The 21,200-nt window shown below is 42.4% G+C and overlaps 1 protein-coding gene across 2 annotated transcripts in view; it reads right to left on the bottom strand.

The window, feature by feature from the left end:
• Positions 1-20,227, bottom strand: part of lmx1bb (LIM homeobox transcription factor 1, beta b) — a 60,354-nt gene extending 40,127 nt beyond the window's left edge. The window contains exons 1-3 of one of the 2 annotated variants that reach the window (XM_037681170.1): positions 20,139-20,227; positions 19,787-19,912; positions 19,363-19,549 (exon numbers count right to left, since the gene is read on the bottom strand). In XM_037681170.1, the coding sequence (XP_037537098.1) occupies positions 19,363-19,549; positions 19,787-19,856 (257 nt within the window). In that variant the 5' untranslated portion in view covers positions 19,857-19,912; positions 20,139-20,227. Of the gene's footprint in view, positions 1-19,362; positions 19,550-19,786; positions 19,973-20,138 lie in introns of those variants that run through there. The other variant, XM_037681169.1, reaches the window with a different exon arrangement.
• Positions 20,228-21,200: the final 973 nt, after the last annotated feature.

Here is a 21,200-nt window from a genome sequence, read left to right as displayed (position 1 = left end):
TTCAAATCCGATTATGATTTCATATTTCACAGAGACAGTGCACCACTAGGATGATTTTTAATTAGAAGCAGAATCAGTAAAAAAAAAAAAAGAGTAGGGCACGGAGACAATAAAATGAGGAATGCTTTCATGCATGGGATGATTCTCGAGTTTTATTTAAGATCTGTGCCAATGTGCTAACAGCATTAATGAAGTTATAAAGAATTATGAGGGGAAATCAAATTTGCCTCGCCACTTGAGCGCCACTAAAATGCCAAACAATAAACTACCAGATTGCAAATTAGATCAGTAAAAATATCAAACACATTGCGGTGCAGGAAAATCCATAATTGCATTTAGTGCCTGGCCTCTCCTGGGGAAGAGACACTAAAGATCATCAGCAGGCTACACGGGGGCCGCTATTGACAGAGCAGTAAAAATCGACAGGCTAACTAAATAAACACTCCAGGCTCCATTAAATATTCAGCGGCTGAGATTTGACAGTCTAGCATGCCTGCCTCTCCTCATTGCCTCCATTGGCTTCTTTCTTGCTGCACATCTTCTCCCTGTCTCCTCTCCTCCTCCTCCACTCCCCACTCCCCTCCTCTCCACTGTGACTCCTGACAGCAATAAATGATGCGGTGCCTGAGGGCGCAGCTCTAGTGGGAGACCTGGGAGGATAGAGCAGGAGAGCAAAAGAAATAAAGGGGAGACAGCCTATGACCAATGGCTATTAACCAAGGACTGAGACAGGGCCCTATGACATCCGCTGACACCCCACCCCCTCAACACACTCTCATCCTCCAAGGCAGACTCGCATGTGCACATACACTGTTCACAGCAACATCCTCTCCTCTTTCATTTAGCATGTACTTTAATACTGATAAGATGTCTGAGCCAGAACTCTGCACCAACTGTAGAAAGGTAGTTTCCTCTTTCATTCTGTTTTAATCAATTTATCCACTAGGCTTGAAACATAACATCTAAAAGAAGTAAAAAAGGAAAATCTTAAGCCAGCCCTTCAACAAGATCATATGCATTCATCTGCTGTTGCAAGCCATGCGGGGCTATGCAAATGAGAGATGACAGTGTTATTGTGTGAGGAATATCAATGGAGTAATTACTGTTCCATGTCGGGCTATTGGCCCTCCGCTACCGTGCCCAGCCAGCGCGCTTCATTTCTCAGCAGCCCCCTCATGGGAGAGATGAGCGGCGTGCTCTGGAGAGCAGAGCTAATAATGGCAGCTCGGATACAGGCAGGGCTTAGACGAGCCTCGGGGTTCTGAGCCTCAGACTGCTAAACGTTGCAAGGGTCCCTGGAGAGCCCCCCAGCAAAGATGAAATGATTAAAAAAAAAACACCGAGCTGACTGACAAGCTGACCAACCACCTATAAGTCTTTGTGTGCCAGGTCAAACCATCACCGCTCGCCTCAATCATAACAGCGGCTGAACTTTTTGAACATTTGGTGTCTGCTGATGATTCTTATAAGAGATTTTTTTTTATATATAATAACAGATGAGAGTGAGTATCCATATTTCACGTGAGGATCTACAAATAAAAAAAAAAAAGTGACAAAGTTCTGTAAATTTAAACCCATTCTTATTGCAACTCTGCAAACTCTTGACAGTGTCGGAGTAAGATCACAGTCATTAGCTCCTCTTGGCAACAGTCCAATGAGCAAGCTCCTCTGGCATGTAAGGTGTCATTAAATTTAAAGCTCAAATTTGCTGAGGTGTTTAACAAAGCACCCTCCTCAATGTGTGAAAGCGGCGACTGTCTGTAACTTGTCAACTTTATCATCTTTTACGTGTGAGGGATTGTCTAATAAATAAAAATGCTGAGAGGCCACGAGTTCACCTGATGGACAGAAGGCAAGGCAAAGAGAAACTTCAAAGAGCGAAGGACGGTACAGACCCTGGAGCTGCGAATTAACATACCAGGCAGGAGGAATGCTTCTCCCACACACCTTAAAGAAGCAGCAACCTAACTATTTTTTCTTTACTGGGGGGAAAAAAAGAAAAAGTGGTCATTTCTGATCCAGTAAGTATTTATTGTTTTGGAATCAGCTGAAAAAAAGACCTTTTCTTGTTCACATAATCAGTAGTTTGCAATCATGTACATTTAGAGTTTTAAAGGTCTTGTATTTGATAAAAAGTGTACATTTACTTTAATAAAAGTAATTATGTGTAAAATAATACACATAGGATATGTAATAGGGAGTGGTGGCACAGAGGTTAGAGAAGGTGGGCCTGTGATTGGAAGATCGCAGGTTCAACTCCCAGTACCGACATCAAAATGTGGGTGGGAAAGGGGAAACACCCACCTGCCTCCACCCTCATTTGTCCCATTCTGGGCCCTTGAGCAAGACCCTTAACCTCCACCATCTGCTCCTCCAGGTGCCCTAGATGGCAGCTCTCTGCTCCACACAGAGGGCTGTGGTAGCTCGTTGGTCTACAGTATGGTTGTGTCAGGAAGGACATTTGACATAAAAATAATTGCCAAGTCTTCGTGTAAGTTACTGGTTCGCTGTGGTGACCCCTGAAGAAGGGAGCAGCCGAAAGAAAAAAAAAGTGTAAAATAGATTTTTTTAACTTTATATTTCATTATAATATTTATAATATAAATATAATATATTTCATAGACAACATCGTTGTCTTCAAAATATAAAATGTGGAGTCCCCCAAGGTTCAGTGCTAGGAACAATGCTTTTTATTTTGTATATCAATGACATTTGTGAAGTGTCTAAAAAGTTACAAATCATCCTGTTAGTAGATGATACAAATTTATTTTGTTCTGGGAAATGACTTAAAAATCATTATAGAATGTATGCCTTGTGAGATGTCTAAACTTAATGAGTGGTTTAAATACAACAAGTTATCAATAAACTGGAATAAAACAAAATTCATGATTTTTGGTAACAGAAAAATAGACGATTCTATTATAATGTCTATAGATGATAATCAAGTTGAACGAGTACATGAAGTTAAATTTTTAGGGGTTGTTTTGGATCAAAAATTCATATAAAATACATAAAACTAAAACTATGCAAAAGTATTGAACTTCTAAATAAAGTAAAAAAATGTTTTAGAACTACAGGCATTATATTATTCATTTGTTGTTCCATATCTGACTTGTGTAGCGGTATGAGCCAACACATATAAAACCAACACTAAACCGTTGTTTGTCATACAAAAGAAAGTTATGCAGATTTTATATAAAGTGGACACTAGAGAACACACAAATAAACTGATTAGTCAATCAAATATCTTGAAACTAAGGGATCTGGTTAATTTAAAAATGCTATGGGTTATGTTTAAAGCTAGAAAGAGATTATTGCCATTTAATTTACAAACGTTCTTTTTCTTAAGCTCATGTGACAGAAATAACAGAAGGAAGTACGATTTCAAAAGTAAAACTGTGCGTACTACTTTAAAACAAATGTGCATTTTGGTGCATGGAGTAAAATTATTGAACAGTTTGGATGAGGAGTTAAAAAATGCTCTACTGTAAATCAATTCAAAACACTTTATAAAAAGAATGATTAACTCTTACACACTTTTGAGTTGTTAATGGGAAGAATGATATGTTGGTTGCAACTTGTTTTGCTGATTTAATGTAATGTATGACATTTTTGTAATTATTGAGAAAGGGGGCGGGTCTTTCTTCTTCCTGCTCCCTCTTCACTCGTGTGTAGTAAGTGTAGTCAGAGAATGTGTTTGTAAACTGATGATCATTTTGTTGAATCGAGTGAATAAACTGATTGACTGATTACAGTCTTGAATATTTTTTTCTCTTAAGTTATATTTTTATGGATTCTGTTGAATTTATCTATTGTTAAAAATAAAAAAAGAGCATTTTGTTGTTTTTTCCAGTCAACTTGTGCATTTTAATAAAAATATTGTTGTCTATAAGACCCCTTGCTTTAAAAAAAAATTAATCCTTCACTTTTATTTATTTATTTGTTTTTTTTTTTTTTTTTTGCACAATAGATTTTTCACAAAGTCACTGCCAACAGCTTTACTGCAGCAAAACACAGAAAGTTAAATCTAACATTAACAGTGATAAACATCATTTAATGCTCCAACAGTACAAGTGTCCTCTCTGGAATATCTGTGTCATGATCTTGGGTGTTGCAGTTTCACGACAGGAGCCGCATGAATAAGGAGGTTCATGTGCTGCACTTGCACCTTCACACCATTCATTTCCAGGTCAGGTGCACCCCTCGCCGTGTCCAGACACCTCATACATCTTGCAGGCAAGGATCGGCTTATCTCCTCACTTATCTCCCCAGCAATAATTCCCACTTAAAGCTCTGGCCGCAAGCAAATGACTAGGAAGGGTGGGAGCTGCAGGCCCGGGTGGTACGCAGCACCAGTCCTCACTCACAAACGCTGAGAGTGGAGCTCCTCAGAAGAAAATCCAGCAATCATGACAACAGGCAAGTGCAGAAAACCTGCTTTTATTATGAACTCATACAGAGCTCAAACAAATCTGAGACAAACGTGTAAGTCAACGCTGCGGTATGAGGACGTGAAGTATATTTATTATATTTTCATCCTGTGTGATGTGTTTCTGAGCATGCCCAGATAAAACAGTCACCTCAATCTTCTGGTTCTGAGCGTCAAGAAAGAGGATGGGCTGAGTCACACACACAGAGACACACACTCGTGCACAATGCCCTTGTCTGATGCTGAAACACTTTCTGTGGAGAGACAGGCAGGGCTGCTGTTTCCACCCACATAACCAAGAAATTCACAGAAAATGAAAAAGTCAAACACAGTTTTCATCCAATCAGCTTCTCATTTCAGCGCCGGACAGGAACGACAAAACAACGCAACATTAAGTGGCAAAGAAAAGGATCCACTGTTTATTGGAAGAGTTATACTTTCAACGTTTTCCCCTTTTCGTTGCCGGTATTTTTCCTTTTCTTCCGCTCACCCTTCACTTTGGAGGCTGTTTTTTTTTCTCGTGCACTAAATTACGACCTGACAGAAAGCAGCCTTTCCTTGAGATGGTTTCAAGTTGTCATAAATCCCATTGTACGACTAAGCAACGGCTTTGTTTATTGTGCTTGCGTCTTTGCTTAATGTCGTTTTCAACGAAGCTTTGATCCTGCTAACCTTATGGATCCTCACCATAAACGCGTACCTCCCAAAGACATTTTTATCGCCACGCGGCTCTATGCCAGGCATCTGCGCGGAAGTACATCAACAGATAAACTTGCCAGTTACAAGCAAGGGCAAAGAGGACAACAGGGTCTTTAAAACTCCACCATCACCCTCTGGTTGTGTCTTCGTAGGGGTGATTGATTTGGCATGAAGACACCGCTCTGCTTTTTAAACATTATTCCACTGTAGTTGAATCAAATTACAGTGAGGGATTCAAATCATGAAGTCCGCACCTAAACAGATACACAGAATATGAACCTCAACAGAAAAAAAGCTCATTCACACTTACAAACCCTGCAGTCAGAGCAGACGCACACACGAGCCACCCGTGAACGCTCGGTCGCAGCAGTGATGTCTCTGTGAGCAGCAGACCACAGGAATTGTTTATCACTTTGGATCACAGAGACTAATCAAAAGCAGGCTGTTTCTTCTTGAACCTGCGTGAGGTTGAGATGTTTCCTCACCCCACACTGAGACATGTATGTGCCATGGCATGACCTCCCCCCCCCTCCACCTCCCCTCCTCTTCAGTATCTTGTCAACCTCTAGGATGCAACGTCAAACCTAAGAGGAGCACTCTGCAAGAAACTCCAAACATCCACGCTCTGGGGTAGCAGAACGTGGGGAACCGTGCTTTACTCGAAACAAATGTTCCCTTTTGTTCTGGTTTATTTATTCTGCACGTTATCTTAATAATTAACAGATAATGCATGTTTTTCCCCTCCTCTGCTCTCTCAGCCATGAGTTCATTCTTGAGTGTATCAAAGGAATAATTGCGGTAAATAAAAAGAAAAAGGAACAACCATAGAGAAGGGATTGAAATGTGATTACTAGGCAAAGTAAGAATTTCCTTTAGTATTTGCCAAAGTCCCATTAAATGTTATGGGCACATGAAGGCCCACAGAGCATGTTGGTCAGCACAGTGGGAGTATGACATCTTACACTGTGCAGGGCCTCATTCTGGACCATGCAGAAGGCTTCAAAAGAATTTAACCTTAAGAAATAAACAGTCTCGAGCCCGAAACCAAACGACAAAAGCCCCTCTACAGGATGAGATCAATGCTGAACCGAAATACCCTTTGGGAGTGTATAAAGCTTGAAGTATTCAAGTTCGTTACGAAGCATTTCTTTGAAATAAACAGCAGAAGCTGATCCTATAGCAGACGATGTCGTCAGACGAAAACAGGCTGACTTGGACAAAAATGATGACAGCACTGATGGAGCTCCGTTGGCCATGAGGGACGTTTCAAAGCTTCTTGGATGTTTGTCAGGGCAGTTTATTACTTCCTTGAAATATCTGAAAAAGAAAAACCATTCAGCAGAAAGAAAACTTTTTAAGAGCAAGGGGTGTAAATCTCTTTTAATGCTGCTGATCCTTGGTGTAAGTGCTGCTTCCAGAAACCTCTCGCTGTTCCTCCTCCCCTACGGTTCCTTCATTACACAGCGTCTCAGAAAAATGGCTACCTTTTCACGTCGCTTTCTCAAATGCTGCGAACTCGAAGCGGTTTTCGATGTTTTAACTGCAGGGACTGTGTTTGCCAAGAGTCTGTCGCTTGCACTTATAGTTTTTTTTTTCTTTCTCTCTCTCCCTCTCCCTTTATTTCTTTCTGTGGCTGTTGGAGAAGTTATGACACAAGTTGTGACACACAGAGGCATGTTGTTGTAGCATAAACTTGATATGGATACTCTGACACCACAAGAAAACAACTGAAAGTGAAGGGCCCAGAACAGACAAGACTGATCAAGAAACTCTAATTCAGATGAATGAAAAATATTTTTCTTCTTCTGTGTTTTCTTTCTCCAGTATAGATAGCTTTTGACACAAGTCCTGAAGGCCTCTGCCCCTTGCTTAGGTTAGTTCCTGGTGGGATGTTTTTGTGCGGAGAGGCCACCTCTCTTTCTTATCTTCCTGTCATCTCTGTGGGACGGCAGGGCACGACTCCTTCTCTGGCTCCAGAACCGCAGGCTTCCCCCTGGACACCAAACCGCCGCTCCACACTGGATGTACTCTTTGAGAGGTCGGTTGTTTAGGGTGTGTCAGAGCTTATTAGTGGTAAAATGTGTGAAAAGAACAGAGCTGGGCAAAACCGTATTTGCAAAATGTGCTTTTATGGCTTGTTTTACTCGTTTTGAGGGCCAGCAGAAAGAGGTTAGCCACATAAAGCAGGCAGACAGAAAATTTAGACAATAACAAATAAGTATGCGAAGGTTAATGTGCTCCATTTATGACTGGAAACTCAGCAGACATGACTTTTTGCTTTTGTAAACCTCATCCAGCTGATATTTGATGCCGGATAAGACAAATGATGTGCAGTAAATTCATGCAGACTTTCTCATCAACCCTTAGTTTTAGGTAGAAGTCAGTGCTTGTGAGCATAAATATCATATTTCTACCCCCTAAAGCTGTTTCTAACATTTTTTTCAGCCACACTAACACATCCCTGTTAGAGCAACCCTCTCCTATCACAACTCAACATGTCCTGAATTATTTCAGTTCCTACATTAGTTAACTAATATTGACTTTAAAAAAAGGTCTATACCAATATCATCCTCTTAATTCAGAGTGCTTTCTGTATTTTGTTTCTTTATCCCCCCCCCCCCCAAACACACACACACACAAAATAAAAAGGAAAATGAAAAAGTCCTAAAATGTTCAGTGTGATCATTTGGATGGTTTCCTTTTTTGCTGAGATGTTTCGTCCTTCAATCGAAAGAACTTCTTCAGCCTGAGAAGCCTCAAATAAACTGGAGTCCCACAAATACCACACTCCCATAGTGGAAAGTGGAGTAGTGGAGTTTGTGGTTTCTTGGTCTGAAGAAGTCCTGAAGTCCTTTGGATGAAGGACAAAACGTCTCAGCAAAAAATGAAACTGTCCAGATGACCTGACTGAACTTGGTTGGATTTGTAGCCAGTGGCGGCTGGCCAATAGGGGGCACCACCCCACCACTCACACCACTCACCATATTACCCCGTAAGACATAATAAAATGAAATAATGAATAAACAAAATAAAAATTTTCAAAATATATGTGTATACAGTATTTTTTTTAGTTGTGTAAGATAAATATTTTATAGCTAATGATGAGTAAAGTTGTTTCTTTCAGAAACATTGTCTCTGATTTATGACGTATTTCCGCCCTGGGGGACGCAAGAATTTTTGCCCCATAGACTCGTTAAAAGTTGAACATGCACAGTAGCTTCCCTTCCAATAAAAGAGATAGGAGGATTCTGGGCGCACCACTCCTGTGCCCAGAGTACGGGCGCATTGTACGGATTGTGCTTCCGGTTCCAGAACAGATTTTTATTTATTTTTTGTTCTGGAATAGATTGTGCAGTGACACTCAAAACAGGCTATGCTGCAGGCTTTCAATGGCTTTAAGCCATTGAAAGCTCTATATCTAATGCCTATGTTGCCATATCTGACTGATATGCCTCTCAACTTTTAGATATCTCTGTTTGTGAAAAAACCTTAAGCTGACTGTATTCTAAAAGTGGGAACTGGTGAGTTTATTAGTATTAGTACATACACACAACCCACACATATACATATACATATACATATAAATACATATACATATATATATATATACATATATATATATATATATAAATACATATACATATATATATATATACATATACATATTATAAAAAAATATATATATATATATATATATATATATATATATATATATATACATATATATATATATATATATATACACTAGGGCATTAACAGAGTACTCGAGTAATCTACACATCGATTGCTAGGACATCTATCGAGGTTAAAAATTTAACATTGAGTATCCGTAGTGACGTCATATTATGTGACCACCGTATGACCGTAGGGGGCGGTGTTGCACTGTTGCAGGTCACAGAGTATGGTGTAACACCGGGTCTAATCCGCCGAACCAGAACCAGTTTCGGTTTAAGTTTCGTTTTTGACGTGCTGCATGTTTCTTTACGTTTGCAGTTTAATAATAATAACTAGTAGTTTAATTTTCCTGTGACTTATTTGCAGTATGATAAATGGTAGGAGCATAATATACGCTCCCAATGTTTTGTTGGTCTTTTTTTTTTTTGTAAATAATTACCTTTTTTTGCGGTTTTATTTATTTATTTTTGTATCTTGAAATCTATGACGTCATCAAATACTCGAGTTCTACTCGGGTTTTATTATGTTAACGTTGAGTTTAAAAATTATATACTCGTTCAACCCCTAATATATACATATGTAAATATGTGTGTGTGTGTGTGTGTCTATTTTGGAGTTATAGCCCCACCCCCCAGAGAAAACTCCATCAGCCCCCACTGTTTGTAACCTCGATTATTGAGCATGAATTTTTGGTGAAAATGAAAAAAGGTTGATTTGTAGTTTTTATTAATTGAAATGCAAAAAAACAAAAAACAAAAAAAAACATATTTTTGTTTTTATGGCCTTCCAATTTGACTCTAATATCTTCAAGTCATTTTGACTCCTCATTAATATGATCTGAACAAAAGGCTGCTTCAAACATGTCATTTTTAACAAAATAAAATAATCTTTCTCAAGACATCAACATTTTAAACAAAGCCTTTATTCTTTCAAATGCATTATAGCTTTCCACTTAAACTGTGTTGATAGAACAATATCATGTCTGTGTTTTCTGCCACTAAATATTACCTATAGTATCCCACAACACAAAAAACAGTAATTATTAAACTACATTAAATTGAAGCTTTTGAGAAGGTAAAATCTGAAGGGGGAAAAAAGTAAGCGACTGCGAGCATTAGCTACTCCAGTGTATAAATTGTGGTGAGACTAAAAGCTATAATAAAACCATGTGTAGATAGACCCTCACAAAGACATACTTGTGGGAAGGAAGAAAAAACATGCAGCACATTCAGGCACTCCAACCTGCATGAACCTCAGATAGTAATAAGGATTATGTGCCTGTAATAGTTATCGGAAAGGCCAATGCGTTGTACCACCATTTCGAAGCAGATTGAGACTTTTGCCAACCAACCTCCATGTTTATGTTGGATGAATGATGCTCAAACCAAGAGAAAAAAGAGAAAAACAGCCTGAATAAATAAGAACTACTGAGAGAAATAGATAAAAATTCCTCCCCAGTTGGACAGAACAAACCTTTAAATGCTGTAATAATTTTTGAAACATGTAAGCCATAAAGCGATGCTGAAGCCACAGAGTGTGCTGTGACCCCCTCCACCTTTAGCCCACCACCTGGCTTCTGGTTTGTGTAAGCAGCATCCAGCTGAAAGCTACCAGAGGCCTTCATGTGTGTGTGTGATGTTTCCAAGGAGAGATGGACCAATTAATCTGATTATAGTCACAAATCCTCTGACATGTGTAGGCCTGTCTGAAGCCATGTGCTATACAGATGTGTGTTTGTGTGTGTGAGCGTTGATGTACCTGTGTGTGGATGTGATCCGCAGACGGGGTGAAGATGTGGCTCCATGTCAAAGCGCAAAGATCAGAATCTTGGCAGAAAACACTAAAGCAGCAACATTTACAGATTACCGACTGTGACATTTGTAAGCATTTATCAAGCTGATGAATGGGAGAGGGTCCTTCTTGAAAGCACTGATCGCAAACGATCTGTAACTGCATGCAAATACAGTCTGAGGGTGAGTGGCTGCTTCTCGGAAGTTGAAACGCAACAGTTCAAAGTACCTGAAACAAAATACTGAGCGAAATGCTAAACCGTCTGTCAGAGCTTTTGCGGTCCGTTTAAAAACACAACAACGAAGCACTTAAACAGTGCCTTTTCAGAGGAAGTTTTATGAATATGCCTATTCTAAAGGGCGATCCTTTCATTTTTCCAAGTCTGAGATTTGACTCCGTCACAACTCGGCGTGTGTTTGTGTCACTGGCTGCAGCGTGCGCCGAAGGGCGAGAGGAAGTGGAATGAGGAGCTGACAGACAGAGCCTGATACTGCACTTCCACCGCAGACCAATCCCCAGCTAACCCTTGTGCTGACAGCCAGGATGTAGCACTCATCCACAGGCCACAGCCCAGATTCTGGGGCCCAGGAAAAAGGAGAGCAGGGAGCAAGCTGCTTGGCTGATGATGGAGAAGAGGGAGGGGGTGCGAGCGAGTGGCTGGCGGTTTGGGTGGCACGCACCACTGTTGTGCCTCCAGAGCTGTTCATCTGAGAGGAGAATCCACAGAAAGTGTCGCATGCCAGCAGCATGTCCAACGCTTGGCTAAGTGACAGATCCGCTACATAACACACACATAAGGAAGCACACAAACACACACACACACACACACACACACACAAGCTCTTTTACATTAGAAAGAAAAAAAAAATAACATGAAGAGTGAAACCTGAATCCAAGAAAAACTGAACAAATGATGGCCTCGATGTATTTTCACTCAAAAGGGTGACATTATGAGTCCCGTGGAACACTTGTGTAGAAACTTTCCCAGATGAGCTGAACATTTTGGGTGGTTTAGCATCTCCAACCTCATAAAACCTTCAGTTGTTGGGTGTTTGCTCTGAGACGGATCATGAGAAAAAGCAAAGACTCTGAGCTGAGACACAGTGCAGTCCTGATCAGCGCGGTACAAGGATCCGAGTGAAATGATGAACGCTGGAGGCTAAGAGGCCACTGGTGACCCCAAATACACACCCAGAGGGGGCGCCACAAACAGCCGAAGTTGTCCTTCCAGCTGGGATCACAACAAAGCGACGGTGCTCTAGTTTCAGATCAGAACTGGCTGAAGCTGCGACGGTTCACCCCTGTGAGGCTGTGCCTTCAGGGCCAGACTTGAGGCTCACTTGGGGTCAGTTCTCCCACCTCTCCCACTCAGAGGACGAGGTAAAAAGAAGTGAGGACAGCAAAGACTGACAGGGGTAAGCTCGTATAGATTTCCAGTTTTGAACAGCAGAGTTCTGGATCACTTTAACCCTCAGCTGATTCTTTTCTTCAAATTTCCAGTGACGTCACCATGGGCTAGAGGAGGAAACTTAAATGAGCAGAGCAAACAACTCAGCCTTCACTGCAGCAAGCCATTTGTCTTATCGAGGCAGCCACATAGATAATTATATTCAAACAGCTCTATGAAATCATACTCTGACCAAAAACCTGCTACATCCCCTTATCCATCCTCTTCATAGACACCAGATCGTTTTGCAGTGTTCAGGAGACATGGAGTTTCCCAAGAAGACGTATTGTAGCAGCCTTCTGGGTAATATTAACATCCCTGCAGCAGAAAGGTAAAGGGAGAAGCAATGGGTACAACAGGGGGTGGGGTACAGACGATCAGTATCATGCCATGGTACCTGATGATAAAATACCCCCTCTATTGCAATGTGATCCAACCAGCATCGCACAGTTACCTCAACTCTTTCACCCTTTGGAGGCTGGACACACCGTCTGTTTCCAAATGGACACTGTGGGGTTGTGGTGCCTGGGTAGGAGGGCCGGGAGTCCAGAATGAACAGTCGTCTCCTAACACACACACTCACTCCCCTGTCATCACAGCTGCAGTGCAGTTCCTCCACATCTGCCTTGCCCTACACCACTCAGCCCAGCTCTTACCAAGCCCCCGTCGTTTCTGCCTTCCTCCCACGTCTCCACTCCCCCATCAGGATCATCCAAATATTTCCCCTCACTGCTTTTTGAAGCTTCCATGGGTCACGAGACCCCATGCACAAATCATGCTGGCTTGCCATGGGGGGGCCAGTCTAAGACTGGAGTGAGTCAGACGCAGAGAAATCCAATCTGCAATGTTTTCATACAGGGGTTATTTTTCTTGCCAGAACAGCCATCACCAATCAGCAGCTGGTTCTAAACAGTGAGTTTAGAGAGCGCTCGGTGTGGATGCCGGCCCTGGCAGCTGATCCCAAACATATTCCTAGACTACGCCAAGGGGAAGAGATGGAGAGTAAATTCAGACAGCCTGACAGCCTGCAGTAGTTTAACATGGGGGTTAGCCCCAAATACATAGCTTTGGGTTTATGTTGATGGATGGATAACCAAATCAGTTTCATTGTTTGCAATAAAATATAGATGTTGGTTTGAACACCGAGACACCGCATTCGCTTTGCTGCTGGATTATGATGCAGCACAAGAACAGCCTGACAACCATAATAATAAGTTGTTTAACGTCTAAGGTTTGGAGATGTTTTTCAATCAAAGGTAAAATAATAATCTCTGATAGAAAAGGAGGAAGCAGATCTTTTGTGTGTGGAGTTCCTTCTGTTGGAGTTTCACAACAGAAAATATTAGACGGGCACTCAAGTCAGGACATGGGACATATAGGGACTATCCAGCACAGACATTCCCTTCCCACCCGCCGAGCACACGGCTCACGTTGAGAGGAGAAGCTGGGCTGGAATCTGTGCGCGCTGGTTAAAAGTAATCACATTGGTCTCACTGCATCTGATCTGCGGTCTAACAGACTTCCAAACAGTTGAATGAGTAAATAAAGTGCCCTGGGGGACTCCCGCTGGAGCTGGATTACCACAAGGGTGCACACACAAAAGGAAGCTGAAGCCCCACAACCCGATGTGAGCCGCAGACAAAAGCCTCACGTTGGACCTCGACCAGGGAACCGGCAAACTTTATTAATCTCATCCTAGACTCAGTCACCTGCCATTAGAATATATGCACTCGCTGATGGATGTAAGCTCTGCAGTACACACTCCTAAATCACTGTGCATGTGTGTATACGTCTCTGACTGTGTGCACAAGCAGGTGAACACGCTGTCCTCATGCATACATAAGATGGTTTACTTGTGATCGTGTGCAAACATTTAAACGCACCATCATAGATTTAAAACAACGCGTTTGAGACTGTCTTCGAGGCCACATGAGATGAGTCTCATGCTCACTTGGCTGTGGAGGCCGAGTCTGGAGGAGACTGAGCCGAGACATTCTGCGGCCCCAACCAACCTCGACCCCTTCCTTTCCCTCCTCTCTGGGTCTGACACAAATAAAAGGATTAGGAGCCCCTGTTTCCGTCAGACCCTCCATTCAAGACAAAGCCCCTGACCGGCTTAGTGTCACACTTAATGATAAAAGTGCAAATCTCTGTCACTCACTTTGAGCAGGAATACCGGTATTTGAGAGCTAATCTGATTCGATGAAGATTAAAGCAGTTAAAAAAAAAAAAAATTGAACGCATTTGTACAAGAATTTTAACTGAAACAACCAAAATTTGACATCCAGCAACGAAGATGAGCATCCAGAATGTTTCTGTACAATTCTTAGAGAGAAGGTGAGGAAGTGGAAAGAGCTCAGATTAGAAACAAAAGGAAGAAACGGAGTGCATAAAGGAAGAGAGCGTGCGTGCACACTCGCCCACACCCTCACAAAAATCCCGGGGTGTGCGTGGACAAACACACTGCTCTGCCCATTCGCATGCAGGGCTCGAATGTGTGACGTGGGCGCGAGAGTGAGCCTTGGGCACACAACAGTCTGAACGCAGCACTTGCCACCACGATGCCAGTCCTCTCTAGTGTATCCGTGAAAAGCCTACGTGTTGGAAAAACATTCCAGAGGGGGATCACATATACACAGTTGGGGCCAGCAGCCACACTGCGAGCCAACAGCACAGGCCGTGTCTCAATTTCTCATACACGTTCCACAGGACTGAAAAAAAAAAAAAAAAAAAAAACAGAGTGGGCTGTTTCCAAAACTAAAAATGAAACAACCTTATCAGGAATAATGCAAATGTGAGAAAATGTGTAACCAGCTGCAGCACTGTGTAAATAACTCCAGCAAAAAGAGTGTGACTATTTTCACCTGCGTGTTTTAACCGCGTAATCTGTCGAATCAAAACGCAAAACATTTGCTGAGCACGAGTGTTTCCATTCGAGCTGCTTTTTAAAAAAGCGACTGCAATATTTCACAGATTTAGCCGAAATCTAATTTGTAAATTGCGTTTAATGGCTTGCGGTCGCCCCTGCTTTTTGTTACGAAGAGTCGTCATGCTGTGAAAATAAACCTGAAGGCCCGAGGATCTGGAGCCAGCAATGAAAACCTCTGCGTTGCCGAGCCGAGGGCTTTCTCTCCACCGTCGCTGATTAGCATTCCCGACTGACTGACATGTCCCACTGGCTGCCTCACAGGCGGCTTTAGGAGATGAGGTTAAATTGTGGCTACCAACAAATTGCACGCTTGAGTTCCTCTGCACCCCTCTGCTATCATGCAGTGTAACGTGAGCGCACCAGGCAGATCCCTCTGCAGATCCTTCTCCTCCACTGCACAACAGCTCCCCCACTGAAAGCCACAGAGACCTCCTTCCACCTCCCTCGCCAGCAGTCTGGCCTCTGAAGTGGCGATGGGCATTACGATGCCTGAGCCTCCGTGGCTGCAGAGTCCAACTGCTGCTCGCCCTGCGACCCATCGTCGGTGATAAAACTGGATTATCTGCTCAAAAAGATGTTTTAATAAAGAACCCCTGATTTAAATAATGCACTATAAATGAACTAAAATACACAGACGCAACAGACTTACAGCTGCGGGTGCTGTCAGATTATTTAAGAATGTAAACGTTCAGATTGAGCCAGAACAAGGAACCTAACTGTTGCAGTGATGCAGATCAACTCACTCCATCAGGTGTTTTGATGGTTTGTAGTGTATTGGTGGTGGTGGTGATGGTGGTGGGGAGGGATAGTTAGCAAACCATGAGATGACGGATGATGCATCCTAGTGTGCTGCTGGGACAGGCCGAGCCGTGTTGACATAAAACCCAATACTTCCTTACAAAGGAGCGGGGCCAGCTCCAGCTCCAGCTCCTCACTGAGCAGCCGAAATCCCAGCGAGCTGAAGCAATATTATCTGCCTTTGTGTTTCTAACATTAGACTTATCTCTCTGCAGAGGTCTTCATTTATTTACCCAAGAGCAGGGGCTATGGATGACCTTTTTATCCCCCCCCCCCCCTTTTTTTTGGTGGGAGATCTTAAGATAAAAAAGAAAAAAAAAGTAGCTGAACGTGAGAAAATGTCCCTGAAAGGAAGACTCGAGCTACCGTCATTAACTCCAAACCTCCTCAGCTGGGTTGACAACAGCAGCTACATCCTAATGTTTTCTTCTTCTATTCTTAGTGTGCACGAGTGTTCACAGAGGTAACGCAGGAGGAGTGAGTCCAACACACACACACACACACAGAAAGTCAGCCGTCAGCATCTCTCTGGCACACACTGCTGCAGCGTCCCGAGCGCAGCTAATTAAAAAACAACAATTTCACAGGAGGGCACTCCAAACAGTTCTGAACAGCAGCTCTCAGCACACGGGGGGATCTCACAGAATACAGGGGGAGGTGAGACAGGTTCTGCTTTTATGGCTTCATCGCTGCTCTGTTTTCCTCACGGTGACCTGAATATAATTTAGCCGTACAATACGCACACTTGATCTAAATAAGTAAATAAATAAATACATAAATAAAGTGTGGTTTATTTTCTCAGTCTGGATTATTTCAGGATAACCCCCCCCCCCCCAAAAAAAAAAAAACTCCACTCTGGAATGCAGCAGCAGGAGGCCGAGCAGCGTAAAACAGTCAGTAAATGTTACGTTTCGGAGCAGGAGCTGGTTTCTAACGAGGCAGGGGTGTTGTCCAACACTTGGGCTGTGTGATGGGCCTTATTACAGCTCCCTTCAAAACGTCTGCTTGGTTAGAGCAGAAAAATCCCTGTGGGGAAAGATCCCCCCCCCCCTTCCTAATGATGTATAATTGACCTCTAAACACCAGGGCACAACAAACTCTCCTGGAATGGTGTCACTCCACTCGGCCTTCTACATACCGCTCGTCTCGTCCGAGCTTGTTCCTCCTCTACGGCTACGGCTGTCAGACGGCTGACACCACCACTGGCCTTCAGCTTTTCCAGACATGAAGCAGCCGAACGAACTCAGACTCGGTTCCTTCGTCTGCTTGGATATTTTAAAGCTTCCGCCTTATGCTTGTCCGTTTTGTGCACATGCAGCTGCACGACTCAAAAAGGTTCAGCCAGTCTTGTTACGGTATAATTGCAACGCGGAGAGGAAGGTGTTTTGAACTGGGTTTGTGGGAGTTTTTAATAAAACAGTACACAATTGTTTCCCCCCGTCTGCACTTTAACCTGTTCCAAAGGTGCAGAAGAAGCCTGCTTGCCAATTCCTTGATTTATTGTAGCCAGCGAGAGCTGATTACAGGGCATGAATCAGTCGCTGTAGGAATGTAATTAGGCACGAAGACCTCTGTAAGGCTTGGAGCTCTCTTCACAGCCCAGAGCACTTTGTGGGCTGACAAATGAATCTTAAATGGGTGTCATAAAAGTCAAAAAGGTGCCAATTACACCTTTAAGTATCGCATCAACGAAAAATGGAACAAACATTTCAATAAATGAAACGCTCGCCTCGGTGCCACACAGACTCTCTCGGCCTCGGAGGGGTTAAAGAAGAGACGGATTTGAAGATAAATAAAAGTGCGTGAGAGCAGAACGGCGCTCCGAACCTTGCTGTGTGTGTGAGAGTGTTTTTTCTTTTTGACTGAGGAGAGTTGCCACACAAGCTATTCAAAGCAGGAAAATAAAGAAGGAAATGTTTGTTTTTGTCCCCTCAAATATGCATTTAAGGGAATATGTCAGGAAAGAATATTTAGCACATGCAAAATGTCTCATGCATGTGTGTTAATGTATCTTTTTTTTTTATTAAACAAATAAAAAACGTGCAACAGGCAGGGGAAAGAGATCCTGCCGGCCTCAGCTCCCACCTCTGAGCCGTGACGCCGGGGTTCTGGTCTCCCCGGGATACTGCGATGAATTTTCCTTTGTTATCGGCCAACTACACTGATGTGGCAAAGCTGGATGAATGGCACGCATGGCAATAGATGTAACTCTTTGTGGCCTTTGCAAGGTGTCTAGCAGAGAGCCATAATGTCCCGGTAATCGAAGGAGGGTTGATGAAAAGGCCGGACAAAAAAATAAAGCTGAAATTTGGTGACAAGCATGAAAAGCCCTCATGCATTAAGGAGCACGGAGCAGCCGGGGGTCTGCAGGCCTAAACTGCACAGCGATTCAATTTATCCCCCATTTCTGCTGGGATTATGTGATCATTTAATCGTTTAATTTAGTTATTCATCCCACTTTGTGCTGAATACTAAAACAACTTTTTTTTCATTTAAAAATAAAACAAATTGAATATTGATATATTTTTTGGTAATTTAATTAATTATCTTTTGTGATAAAACAAAATTAAAATGTACAAATACTGTCATCTGTAACAGGTCAATTAAAATAAAAGGAATTTGAGCATAATTTAAAAAAATAAATAAAAGTAATTTAATTAATTTGATTTTCACAATTATATTTTAAATTTACCAATATGGTATAGCTATAAAATGAGCACGTTAAATTTATTCATGAAGTCAAATTGGTTTTCTTTTGATGGATAAAATAAAAAAAATATAAAACATTTTTACAAACAACACATTTAAAAAAAAAAAACAAAAAAAAACAACAACAACTAGTATTTCAGACTTTTCCCACCTAATTTTAAATGATGTGTAAAATTAAGATATTTTAAATTCAGCATTTAATTATTTTTACAGTTTTTTTTATTTACTTTTTTATTTAACGCGTTTTTAATGCGCGTGCGTGCATCGCGCGAGCACAAACGACTTTGCCTCATTATTCACTTTAAATAAACATTTAAATAGTCGCAGGCTGCGGATTTTCCAATTTAAATAAAAACAATTAACAGTAAAAAAAAAAAAGTATTTCCCATGCAATAACCCGCGATAATATTTTTAAATAAATGAGCAAATAATAAAATATATTTCTAATATTTTCAGGCATTGACGAAACGAAGATCAGAAACTTTGCAGCTTTTAAAGAAGCTTTTTTTTTTGCATTTATGGAGCAAACTGTTCAGTGTGAGCCGGTCAGTGGATCACATCTTGTTTTTAATGAATTAACTCATTTATTTATTTCTAACGCAGGAGCACGAGCGGAACAGAGGACAACAAGAGATGGGCCTTCAATAAATCACAATCATAAATAAAAAACAACAGGTCGCTTTTATCAAATATGTTGAGGGGGGGGGGGGGGGGGGGGTTAAAATTTAAATGCGTCTTCCAGGATGAGTGTGTGTCGGAGTGTTCCCCAACAAAACACACACACTTCCTCTTGTTTTAATCAGTGCACGGAAACAAGACGAAGAAGAAGAAGACGAAGAAGAAGAAGACGAAGAAGAAGAAGTTCTCCTGCGGCCATGGTCTTACTGTTGGTAGTCGTGTTTGCAGTAGAGCTTCCTCTCTCTGAAGTAGCAGCTGGTGGTGAGGGGCTGCTGACACACCGTGCACTGCAAACACTCCTCGTGCCACGACGAGTCGTTGACGCGCATCAGGAAGCGGTCAGAGATGGGCCGCTGGCATCCTTCACACACCGACCTGTGGGGACACTCGGAGCCTGCAGGAGGACATGGGGGGGGGGGTCAGAGGGGGTCCTGCATTAACATCTGCAGCTTCACATCCAGAGGAGAAACTGGCTCCTCTGACTCCTGTCAATCATTTTCTAATGGCGCCTATTGCACTTGTTTGAGTTGTTTCCTGCATCAGCACGAGCCACTAATATCAGGAAACAAGCGATCAATAATAATAATAATAATAATAATAATATTGATGGTGATGATGATGAGGGGCTGACCCAGCATGACTCCCAGCGCGGCCTGTCCGGATCGCAGCGGGTGATCCTCGAGCTTGATGCCGTCCAGCATGACGCGCGTCCCGGCCTGTCCTCCCGCGGAGAGGCGCTCCACGGACACGAGACCTGCTGCGATATCCATAAAAACACGATGAGACTGTTTGGAAAGTCCTTCACTCCGAACTGTGTTCCTGCTGCTGCACAGGAAGGAGCTGGGAGCGCGGAGGAGGAACTAAACTGAAGTGGGAGAAAGAGAACTCGCTGCAGTTAGAAGGAGGAGACACGAGTCCAGGGAGAGACAGAGCAAAGATCGACTGGGAAAAACAAAAAGGAGGAGAAGCCTCCGAGGAGTCACCTGTTGTGTTCAGAGGAGCGAGGGGAGCTCCTTGTTCTCCTCCGTGAAGCCGCCGGGAGAGAAGGAGCTGCACAACACCGAGTGACAGTCTCACCGAGGAGGAGGCGACAGGAGGAGGAGAAACAACAAGAAGAGCAGCAGGAACAAAAAAAAAAAAAAAGGGAAAAGTTGACAACAGATCCAAAGATAGGAGCGCGAGGACATGCAGATGTCCTGCAGGAACTGATCGCGAGGAACAGACGGCGGCCCCTGCTCTGCACAAAGTCTGAGCGAAGACTGAAGACAGGGGCCCCTCCTCCTCCTCCACCTCCTCCACCTCCTGCTGCTGCTGCATGGCTACACTGTCCTATTCTCTCCATTCACTGACAGCGGGGCTCCATTGGACACATCGATTATAACAACAACAACAACAACAACAACAACAACAACACTACTAATAATCATTGTACATTTTAACAGTGATGAGGTTTTAGAAAAGTTCACTCAGAGTTCTGTTAGAATAAAAAGCAAAAAGAGAAATATTTATTATGATAAAGTTTTGCGTTTGTGTGTGTGTGTGTGTGTGTGTGTGTGGGGGGGGGGGGGGGGGGGGGGGGGGGTCTTGGACCATCACAGGCTCTCCTTTGTGTTTCTGTCTCCTGTGGAAGCTGTGGTGCACCTGGTGATCAGTGGTGATAAGAACAGGCCTCTGGCTCACAGAGATGAGCAGCCTTCCATCACACTGGAGACAAAAAAAAAAAGGCAACAACAACAATAAAAATGATGATGATGATGATAATGGAATAATAAGAATAATTATGATAATAATAGTAGTAGATACAGATGCATTTGGATCAGTTTTAGAGATGCATTTTCGTTTTTAATTTTTAAAAATTTCCTCACAAAATTAATAATTAAGAAAAAAACTCAAAGACCTCAGAGTGAAAACGTTCACAATCAGCCAGTATTTTATTATTTTAATATTTATATTTTCTAACCATCTGTTATGTGATCATGAAGATGATAATGGAGGATCTGATGCCACAACTAGTAACTGGTAGTAAATTTACTTGCAGCCTCTTA

The sequence above is a fragment of the Nematolebias whitei genome, chromosome 8 (genome assembly GCF_014905685.2).
Source record: "Nematolebias whitei isolate Nwh7 chromosome 8, NemWhi1, whole genome shotgun sequence".
In the NCBI taxonomy this organism is placed as follows: domain Eukaryota; kingdom Metazoa; phylum Chordata; class Actinopteri; order Cyprinodontiformes; family Rivulidae; genus Nematolebias; species Nematolebias whitei.
The sequence above is the reverse complement of the archived record's forward strand: the minus strand, read 5'-3'. Positions and strand labels throughout refer to the sequence as shown.